Raw genomic sequence first — 11,848 nt, forward strand, 5'->3', positions numbered from 1 at the left:
CGCCGCAGGAGGTCCAATCGCAATCCCATTCCCATTCCCATCCCATTCTCAATCTCAGTCCATGGCAAACATGTCCGCAACAGTTTCCGTTGCACTAACGAAATTATAGACTCAGACATACGCAAACATACGCACTCTCTTCCTCTCTCTCTCTCTCATTCTGATTGAACGCAGGAAGAGATGTCCTGCGGCTCGAAACGGAACAAGAACATGCCAGGGTCCGCCTCTGCGCTGGTTGTTAATGCTCTTTGAACGTCTAATTAGTGGATTACTCTATATAAGCAAACTATTTACCCGAAACTGAATGAAATTGTCCGGAAGATTTGGCTTGAGCCCGGTTTGGTCACCACCACCGTCAGTTGACGGACGCATTTGGCATGAACGTCTAATTAGTTGAGGCAGATAGCAGCAACAGCAACAGCTACTCAAGTACTCAACTTATTTAATTACTAAGTATATTAATATTTCAATTACAATTACTTTTATTTATGGATATGAATAACTGATTAGCCAAGTAATCTAAATATAAACCAAATAATTCAATAACAAATATACGGATCTACAAGAAACGTTTCAATCAATTGTTCTGGAAAGAGTCTTCTACGGAGAGATCAAGAACTAGCAACGATATTCATTATAGTAGACACTGCGATCCTGCAGTAGTTGGACCGGGCGTCCATTCCAGCTGATTCTGGCTCCGTGACAGTTACGCAGCTGACGGAATTCATTCAACTGACGCTCTCCAATGGCCAGGGGATAGGGCCAGATGAACCACTCGGCACCGCGATGGTAGGGATATTCTGTTAGAGATCCATGGTAGCTCAGGAAGTTGGAGTAAAACGGCATCATCAAATAGGTGAGCGGAAAGGGCGGAAGCTCCACACATTGGCCAGCCTGCTGGACAGCAGCCAAATGCTGGATTAGGACATCCAGATAGGGATTATCTTCGGACAGAGTGAACATGTAGGACACCATAAGCAGGCTTTGACTGGAGGCATGCTCAGGTGTATTGGTATCTGTGTGGAGGCACTGCATCTCCAGCGGATAATGTTGATTGTCCACTGTGTGTTCCGATCCGGTGTTGTTGTACCAACCCCAACGAAAAGAGATCTCATGGAAACTAAAACGGTTCAATAAATCGCCTCCATCTATGAAGGGTGTTTGGCCCGGGAAGACGGCTCGCAGTTGAAGTGTAGTGCCATTGTTCTCCAAACGAATCCCCAAGGGGAGATCATCGTAGTGGGACCACACCAATGGGTTTATAAAGTACGATCGTACATAGCAGCTAGTCTCTATATTGATGGGACTCTGATTATTGCTCGGTCTGGATGAACCACTTGGTAACGCAACGATGTGTACGGGTTCCCTTCTTACTTGGCGCCAGTGGTGGTCAATCTCACCCAACTTGATCCCGGAATATACATTGAGTATGACCACAATGGAAACGGCAACTGCAAATGCTAGACTCAGTGGATCCCAATCCGTCAAAAAGGTAAGGATTTGCGATAACCAGCACCACATTTCTTTTCACTTTTTGTTCCAGATCGACAGTTTCTGCTGACAGTAATTCCAAAACTAATACTCGGAAATGTTAAAAAGAGAGAGAGAGAGAGAGAGAGAGAGAGAGAGAGAGACAGAGAAAGAGAGAGAAAAGTTCTAATTAAACCCGCTGAAAAGTTAATTATATACGAAAAACAAATTTTGAGCGACAAAAATCTATTTGGCAATTTTGTTTGCATTTCTATTTTGCATAAATTAATTATGAATAAAACTCTTCGGCAGCGGAAATTACCTGCACAAATATCCTGTGACCTCCCTCCATCCGCATTCGTGTCCGCGCATCCGCATTCCCTCCTGTTGCATTTTCGGCCAAGGATATTAATTAGTTTTGTATACAAAATGTCCCCGAAAATGAGCATTAAGAACGGAAATTATTTTCAACTCTTTCTCTCGCTCTGACAACTAAAACTTTTCATAATTTTCATTTTCAAGTTGCAACTTCAGTTGACACTAACCTCTGACCCCTGAACGCACCTGAAATTTGACACATTTGGGACAATGATCTGAAAATTAAGATTGATTCTAAACGAGAGGGTGTTTTTTTGTTCACCCCCCACTGCCAACACATCTCTCACCCCGTCTTTCTCTCTATCTGATTGAATTATGACATTTTTCTGATCAAATTGTTGGCTTTGATTTGATTTTGCTATTTTTTCCCACTCGATGGAAGGCGTTGACGTCTGCCAAATGTTACAAATACATTGCATAAAACTGACTTCTCTCCTCTTCAAGCATCTCTTGTCCATCTCATCGCAGCCCCACCCCCAGAGCCTTTGGCTTGCTCTGGCTTTCCGGCCTCGGGCGGGCGAGCTGCACGCAAATTGCTGGGTAAGCATGTGGCATAAACGAAACACTCTAACATTGTTAGATGAAAACCTAATGCTTTTGGCTTGGGGGTGCCAAACATAACGAACAATCATAATAATCATTTTCTGAATGGATTCGCCCATGGCATTTGTTTTGATTTTCCAAACCGAGTACATGAATAAATGGGTCATTTGCAGGTCGTTTAGTGTTTCAGTGTGCAAAGATCCGAAAGAGTCAGAAGTATAGACGTCAAAATCCTTATTAAAACAATATTACTATTAAATGAGGCATGTGAATACAGAATTATCTATGAATGTTCAGAAATCTGTCTATATCACACTCTTACTACACTATTCTTTCCCTAAAATGGAATCCCTCTGCCTCCTTTGATATGGATCATGCAGGTGTGTTCTCGTATGCTGTCAAAATTAACACTGGTTTATTTTGGCAAATCCTTTTAACATCACTGATCAAGAGGTAAACGATTTGTAACCGAGTAACTTGAGTCTGAGGAGGATCCGTGTTCGAAACCCGGACTAGTGTATGAATGTTGTTTTCGTCTGAACCTCAGTTAGAAAATATAGTTAGGTTGACAGTTTACAACTATATCATTTTATTTAAAATTTTGGACTTGAATTGGATTGTATTGGAATGTTTTCCGAATTTGTCCGATGAGTCAGAAAACATAAACAAAATTAAGTCTAAGAATGGTAATAGCCCCACGCGACTCCCAACAGTTCACAGTCAATCAAAATGTAAACCTGCTTAACTGTCCAAATGGTGAACATAAATTCACAAGTAAAAGTTTGGGCCCATAGTACCGAGCGAAGACGCCTTATCACAAACATGCAAAGGAAATTTCCGTTTCCGTTTTCAAAGAAGCAATGAAAAAAGAAGGATAGTAAAGCGAATGCGAAGTTAGTTAAATCAATGCCGATAAAGAAATCGATGACGAAGTGCAACTTGCAGTTGGCCGTTCATGTCATCTGCCATCGTAACGAAATTTGTCTCACTTTGGTAATTTAGAATTTGATTTGTATAGATGACGATGGTCTTCATGTCCTCCTTGATAAGTAATATCCTTTAAATTACTTAACCGCATTTTGCGCTGATGCTGATTAAACCAATGAGCAGCACCTTGAGCTAATGGTGTGCACACACACACACACGCTACTCGTCTAACATCCATAGACCAGCACACAGCAGGAGTCTTTCCGTTCAGTGTAAATTTTCACACATTATTTGAATGCCGACGCATTCTCAAGGATGTGTAAAACAAGGACCAGCCACAATTACTAAACTCTGATAACACACAAAGTGTCTATTATGAGCTTACTTTTTGTGTAAATGTATCATCCTCTCTCTTTCTCTCCCCCAAAGAACAGCTGATAATGTTAATATGCGCCGCAGGACATCAAACATTTCGGCAGAGGGCGAGGATCCGTCTGGCCACTCAACTTTGTTTGGCCAATCCGCTTATCTTTTCGCAGTGTCCTCTGTCCCCGGTTTTGTTATAGTTTTTACCACATATTTGTCATGGGCCTAGAGGATTATCGCCTTTCACAAGGCGAGTGTGCGATTGTTAAATGAACAACAAGGATCAGAAAGGAACCACAAAACTAGAGCGTATTTCAGATCCGTCTCGTTCCACAGCCTGCTACTGTCTCTACGGATCTCTCCCTCTCTCCAGTTGCGATTCTTATCTCAGCATGCGTCCTTTATGAGGCTTCCTCGCCTTTGTGGCTGGAGTGCTTAACCTTCATCGTTAGCAGCTTAGGGGCGTTTGCTTGTTTTCGCAGTTGTTTACAATGTTTTTGTTCCTTCCCGCTTTCTCCAGGTATCCCTGAGGAACTATTTCGTTGTGTCTCAATAATAGAGACCTACATATCATTGTCCCGAAAAAAAACGGAGGAGAATCATTTGTTAAAGATGTAATTGAGATTTCAAGATATTTAATAACCAATGTTTCTAACTTTTGGTTTTAAAAACTATTTTCAAACATTTTCGTTACAATTGGACACCGAAAAATCTGCATAAAGGAGCACCGTTTACTCGTTTTTTATTCAGTTTAAGTATTTAGTTTTTAATTTTCTTACAGGAGGCATATGTTAATCTGACCTCTTTTGAAGATCTAATTTAATCAGTTAGGTTCTTAGTATGGAACCTGCATATTCCGATTCGATTACGAGGTATACATACATAGGTAAGGATTCTTCAAATAAACACAGATAGATCTTTTTATACCATGCACCCATATGGTCAGATGGTATGTTAAAGTCGCCAAATTGTATGTAACATGCTTCTGCCTGTATAAAGTATATATATATATTCTTGAACAGGATCAACAGCCGAGTCTATCTAGCCAGGTCCGTCTGTATAAACACCCAGATTTCGGAGACTTTAAGGAATAGAGCCATCTAATTTGGTATGTAGACCGATGTTAATATATAGAGTTAATTGCAATTTTGGCCATAAATAAGAAAAACCGATTGGCTGTAATAATTTTTTGACTATTAAATTCAAATTCAGCGCACTCAGTCTTATTAATTTCAACCAACCTACGCTATAGTGCTCGGGGTTCGAATTGTAGTTTTAGTAGGTCTCCATTGAGCCACCGACTAGGTTTTTGTTTGTAGAGTGAGCGAGATAGCATTGGCTATGACATTTGGGTTTCAAAATTTGAAATATTTGCTCACTTGGTGCATGGCATACCGAAGTCGGGGAGAGAACTTACCTATTTCATTTTAATTAACCAAGAATACCAAAAATAATCAAATTAAGCTACTCGAGTTTTTAGTGTTGAAAAGTGGAAAATCGATTTAGTTTGGAAAAACGCTATTTGTTCTGAATTACAGCGTTGCCAGTCTGTTGTTTTTTTTGCTGCATTGTTTGAAATATGTTTATTTTGGCGTTTAAGTTTGAACACTGTTAAGTTAAACCTAAGTGGTATATGTGCGCCGTTTTAATTGGTTTCATTAAATCGAAGAATATTCGGCTATTCTGGCATTTTGTTAATTACACAAAAACTAGACAACCCAATTTTCCCCTTTCCCGATTTGAGAGCTATCGGAATCAAACTCGATATTTAAGTTAAAACGTTTGGATTGCACCGTTATATATTCAAAAGGAGTTGGAGTATATTAATGAGATAGTTTTTACTGTGAAATAATATATTCCCTAAATTCAATAATTAAATTTCTAAAATAGTTATATTTGGTAATCTTTGACAGATGCTTTGTTATTTATTTAATTTCATTGGTGACTGTTTGTTACCGATACCTCAAAAATCGATAACGATAAGACACGGAAAAAATTCTAGCGGTTTTAGCGGAATGCATGTGGCAGCAATCCCTCTAAAAGCTATTTCAACTCCCCTCAAGTAAGGTGAATGAGTGATTTGTGGTGAGGAAAGTAAATAATAAAAAGTTGGTCAAGAGAAAACAGTCACAAAACTGCAAATAGCTGGAGCCGAATAATAATAATTTAATCAAAAAAAGAAACAAAAAGAAAATAATGACAGAAATTAAAAGCTTTCACATTTCAGATAGGCAAACTTTTATTTAAAATAAAAATGAACTAAGTCGTTGCTAGAACTTTGATGCGCAATCGACCATTAATACATACATACATATATATGTACATTATTAAACACTTAAAAAATATTAAAGTAAAACTTTATCTTAGCAAAAAAATGAGCAATAATATTAATAAAGACGGACACATTAACCATAGAACAGCAATAAGAAAACACGTTGGCTAAGAAATCCTAGTTGAAAAATAAACATATAAGCAATGTTTAGGGATTTTGTAATTAAAAAACTAAACATTACAACATCAACAAGACGAGGTCATCAGAAGTACATATGTATGTATGTACATACATATATCTACAAATGCAAACAACCACAATAATAAGCGATGGAACAACATAAAGTAGCAAATCACAACACCATGTGAAGGTGAAGACCTTAATCCAACTGAAGAAACGCGTGTTGCATATCAGGAAAAGTGCAACTACCTGCAATTGCGACACCAGATGAAACAGAGAGCGGTCAATCACTGATTCACAAGAAACTCTTATTGAACAAACATTTCCCCATGTACACACACAGGACATGAGTTGCTTGTGGGAAAAAAGAAGGTGTTGACAATGGCGATTTCTTAGTTAAACATGGAAAAATGTTGAGAGCTGTCTTCAGGTCAGGTCCTATATGAAGAGGGGCCTCGGGCTCAGAATAATAAACCCCTGGGAACTAACCCCACAGTTCTAAATAAAAAGTGATTAACTTAATTCGTACCAACTTCTTTACTTTTACTTATTGGGAGAAAAAAGACGCACGTTGCCCGGTCAAACTGTCTGCAAACATGCACCTGACTACGGCATTGAGCATTCAAAAGACCAAAAAAATAACTTTTCATTAATCTAAGCGAGTTACGCGATAAATTCATTAAGATCCAGGAATGCAAATATCATTGCCTTCAATGGTGATGGAGGAATAATAAAGGAATTGTTGGAGGTCACACCAGAATTTTCGATTGCTGCAACGGCGGAGAATTTAAATTCAAACTAAAAAGGCGGTAACTAAGCGCCAATTTATAAAAGCTCAAGTCACTTTTAGAACATCCATTTCCCTCAATCGGTTTTAATATGTGACAAAAGCACCCTTCCAATGGAGATTCAGTATGATGACCAAAAAACAGACGACTAACATTTAAAAAATTAAAACTTGGGATACTTGTAACTTGCGGACGAATGGACAAGTTTGCCAAGGCAATTACTACCCAAACATTGGGTTTTCCCTTTCATCAAATTAGAAGACTTATTTTAATGGCACTTTGGGAAATACTTTAAGTGATAGGTTATAAACCCAAACAGCCGAATTCAGACCGTCCACCTTTTTAAACTCTCCAAGCGGTTAAGTTACTTTAACTTATTAAACTAACACCATTTTAAAACGTCTATAAATGGCAAACCAGAAAAAAATGAACTTAATTGTCGGAGGTGTCCAGAATAAGTGAACCTCTCGGAACGCTGCACCGGTTTATATAGGCAATGGTTATCGATTACTCTTATGGGACAGCAATCGATTTATTTTAAGTGTGTAAAACAACTGACGGAAGGGTAAATATTTACTACAGCTACTAGAGATTTCAGTGTTGAGAAGTGGAAAAATCGGCTAAAGGTCATACCCTAATTAACATTTTAAAATAATTCTATGGAAACTGTTTCAAGTTATTGGAAAACATTTTACGTGCTAGCACCTAGAACCTTAATCCAGCTGAAGAAACGCGTGTTGCATATCAGGAAAAGTGCAACTACCTGCAATTGCGACACCAGATGAAACAGAGAGCGGTCAATCACTGATTCACAAGAAACTCTTATTGAACAAACATTTCCCCATGTACACACACAGGACATGAGTTGCTTGTGGGAAAAAAGAAGGTGTTGACAATGGCGATTTCTTAGTTAAACATGGAAAAATGTTGAGAGCTGTCTTCAGGTCAGGTCCTATATGAAGAGGGGCCTCGGGCTCAGAATAATAAACCCCTGGGAACTAACCCCACAGTTCTAAATAAAAAGTGATTAACTTAATTCGTACCAACTTCTTTACTTTTACTTATTGGGAGAAAAAAGACGCACGTTGCCCGGTCAAACTGTCTGCAAACATGCACCTGACTACGGCATTGAGCATTCAAAAGACCAAAAAAATAACTTTTCATTAATCTAAGCGAGTTACGCGATAAATTCATTAAGATCCAGGAATGCAAATATCATTGCCTTCAATGGTGATGGAGGAATAATAAAGGAATTGTTGGAGGTCACACCAGAATTTTCGATTGCTGCAACGGCGGAGAATTTAAATTCAAACTAAAAAGGCGGTAACTAAGCGTCAATTTATAAAAGCTCAAGTCACTTTTAGAACATCCATTTCCCTCAATCGGTTTTAATATGTGACAAAAGCACCCTTCCAATGGAGATTCAGTATGATGACCAAAAAACAGACGACTAACATTTAAAAAATTAAAACTTGGGATACTTGTAACTTGCGGACGAATGGACAAGTTTGCCAAGGCAATTACTACCCAAACATTGGGTTTTCCCTTTCATCAAATTAGAAGACTTATTTTAATGGCACTTTGGGAAATACTTTAAGTGATAGGTTATAAACCCAAACAGCCGAATTCAGACCGTCCACCTTTTTAAACTCTCCAAGCGGTTAAGTTACTTTAACTTATTAAACTAACACCATTTTAAAACGTCTATAAATGGCAAACCAGAAAAAATGAACTTAATTGTCGGAGGTGTCCAGAATAAGTGAACCTCTCGGAACGCTGCACCGGTTTATATAGGCAATGGTTATCGATTACTCTTATGGGACAGCAATCGATTTATTTTAAGTGTGTAAAACAACTGACGGAAGGGTAAATATTTACTACAGCTACTAGAGATTTCAGTGTTGAGAAGTGGAAAAATCGGCTAAAGGTCATACCCTAATTAACATTTTAAAATAATTCTATGGAAACTGTTTCAAGTTATTGGAAAACATTTTACGTGCTAGCACCTAGAACCTTAATCCAGCTGAAGAAACGCGTGTTGCATATCAGGAAAAGTGCAACTACCTGCAATTGCGACACCAGATGAAACAGAGAGCGGTCAATCACTGATTCACAAGAAACTCTTATTGAACAAACATTTCCCCATGTACACACACAGGACATGAGTTGCTTGTGGGAAAAAAGAAGGTGTTGACAATGGCGATTTCTTAGTTAAACATGGAAAAATGTTGAGAGCTGTCTTCAGGTCAGGTCCTATATGAAGAGGGGCCTCGGGCTCAGAATAATAAACCCCTGGGAACTAACCCCACAGTTCTAAATAAAAAGTGATTAACTTAATTCGTACCAACTTCTTTACTTTTACTTATTGGGAGAAAAAAGACGCACGTTGCCCGGTCAAACTGTCTGCAAACATGCACCTGACTACGGCATTGAGCATTCAAAAGACCAAAAAAATAACTTTTCATTAATCTAAGCGAGTTACGCGATAAATTCATTAAGATCCAGGAATGCAAATATCATTGCCTTCAATGGTGATGGAGGAATAATAAAGGAATTGTTGGAGGTCACACCAGAATTTTCGATTGCTGCAACGGCGGAGAATTTAAATTCAAACTAAAAAGGCGGTAACTAAGCGCCAATTTATAAAAGCTCAAGTCACTTTTAGAACATCCATTTCCCTCAATCGGTTTTAATATGTGACAAAAGCACCCTTCCAATGGAGATTCAGTTTGATGACCAAAAAACAGACGACTAACATTTAAAAAATTAAAACTTGGGATACTTGTAACTTGCGGACGAATGGACAAGTTTGCCAAGGCAATTACTACCCAAACCAATTTTTTCTGTTTCATCGAATTAGGAGACTTATTTTAATGGCACCGAATTCAGACGGTCCACCTTATTAAACTCTCCAAGCGGTTAAGTTACTTTAACTTATTAAACTAACACCATTTTAAAACGTCTATAAATGGCAAACCAGAAAAAATGAACTTAATTGTCGGAGTGTCCAGAATAAGTGAACCTCTAGGAACGCTGCACCAGTTTATATAGGCAATGGTTATCGATAACTCTCATGGGACAGCAATCGATTTATTTTAAGTGTTGTAAAACAACTGATGGAAGTGATAACTCATTTTTCAGCACTTTAGGTTTGATAAATAATAAAAACCAAAAGATTTATTCAATTAAACTAGGCTTTTTATTCTTATTGGCATGTTTAAAAAATCTGAGTTCTAAAATGACCTTTGAAAAACTGTAGCAATGGCAATAGCAAATATCAAAGAGAGCTAACATCGGCACATCCAAAGTTTATATACCGTTGGCCTTGGCCATAATAATTTTACAACAGCTGATTGTATGACATAAAAATTCCAATTTAAATTCGGCTATGCCGAAGTTGATATATGTACCCTTGTAGTCCTTGGCAATAATAATTTTACATGTTCAAAATTTGTTTTCTGCAACTCAATTCATCAATATTGATGTACATATATATGTACAAACAAAACAATTTTAGTCTTTATACTACAATTTGTTCTGCTTCTTCCCTCATTCCCTAAGCGAATTCGCTTAAGCAACGCACGCATACACATACAGTTCATGTAGCGTTGCGTCTGTGTGTGTATGCAAGTGCTCTGTTGATGACGTATGACGTAGTAGACAGCAAGCAACGCTGACGGCAGAGCTGGGAGCAGAGCAGAGATTATTATGTTGACTGTACTTTGTGTTATATTTATCCGATCAGATTCAAATTGGGTTCTGGGGTTTTATATCTAATATTAGCACATACATATGTAAATTTCATAGCGATAGAGCTATATGATATAGTAGTCCGATCCTAATAATATTCATACTTGATAGTAATAAGAAGCACAGAAAAAAAATTCAGCCCGATAGTTTTCAAGATGGCTGAGTAAAACGCATACGCACGCACGGACGGACAGACGGACATGGCTATATCGACTCAGCTTCTCATGCTGATCAAGAATACATATACTTTATGGTGTCGGAATCGTCTCCTTCTGTGCGTTACAAAAATCTGACCGGTAAACATTTACTTACATTACTCGGTACCGAACTACATAATTTTGGTATCAAACGACAGAGAAAAATTCCACGAGCACTACCTCAGGTGCGCCTTGGCGAATTATTTCGTAGTTTTTGAGTAATGAACAAAAAAATCTTTTTGAATCTTTTCTCGCGCCAAATAAAAAATAGCATTTGGCAAAACTGAAATCTAGCTTTAGCCGATTTTTCCACTTTTCAACACTGAAATCTCAAGTAGCTTAAGTAAATATTTACCAACTCATCTCGTCGTGGTGATAAAATATTAAAACTTTCCTACCATGTGTTGCACACTTCTGACCAAAACTTGAGAACATGCTATCCACTAACTCCATCTAAGCTTTACCATTCATTCGACTGGATTCAAAACACATTGGAGACTCTCGTTTAGCACTAAAAGCCGCCCATACCATTATAGATCCACCTCCATGATTTCGCTTACAGCATGTGGCTCGTGCGTGACGTGGATCCCTTCAATATTTATGATGATCGTCAGGACCATATAAATTTTCTTTCATCGTTAAATATTATATTTTGGAACTCAGCATCCTAAAACTTATGTTTTTCATAAGACTCTATCTTTATGGCGTTTGGATAAGCGGGGTTTACCGACTTTGTTTTGGTATGTGAGATCTAAATTGCCGGGTAATACTTAATCCCAGTTCAGCTTTGATTTGGTTGCAGCTCATAATATTTTCCCTTGCCAGCTTTCCCTCATGCCGCTTAATGCGGTAATCTTCGGGGTCTTTTAAGTATCTCTTAATGGTATTTCTACGCCGATTCATTTGTTTAGCACTTTGACCAATTTTAGGTCCGGCTAGTTGCATACCACTGATCTGCCCCCGCTTCTGATGGGATA

At 38.2% G+C, this 11,848-nt stretch overlaps 1 protein-coding gene across 1 annotated transcript; it reads right to left on the reverse strand.

Moving 5' to 3' along the window:
• Window positions 1–589: 589 nt before the first annotated feature.
• CAH15 (Carbonic anhydrase 15) lies at window positions 590–1,578 on the reverse strand. The gene has a single exon (XM_068288104.1). It carries the CDS (start codon window positions 1,519–1,521, stop codon window positions 619–621), a length of 903 nt encoding a protein of 300 aa, XP_068144205.1. The 5' UTR covers window positions 1,522–1,578; the 3' UTR covers window positions 590–618.
• Between the last annotated feature and the right edge of the window lie 10,270 nt (window positions 1,579–11,848).

This window comes from Drosophila tropicalis, unplaced genomic scaffold, assembly GCF_018151085.1.
Source record: "Drosophila tropicalis isolate 14030-0801.00 unplaced genomic scaffold, ASM1815108v1 contig_573, whole genome shotgun sequence".
NCBI classification, from domain to species: Eukaryota; Metazoa; Arthropoda; class Insecta; order Diptera; family Drosophilidae; genus Drosophila; species Drosophila tropicalis.

What these genes read in the sequence shown, in the direction of transcription:
- CAH15 (XM_068288104.1), bottom strand. Translation starts at nt 1,521, where the DNA reads ATGTGGTGCTGGTTATCGCAAATCCTTACCTTTTTGACGGATTGGGAT.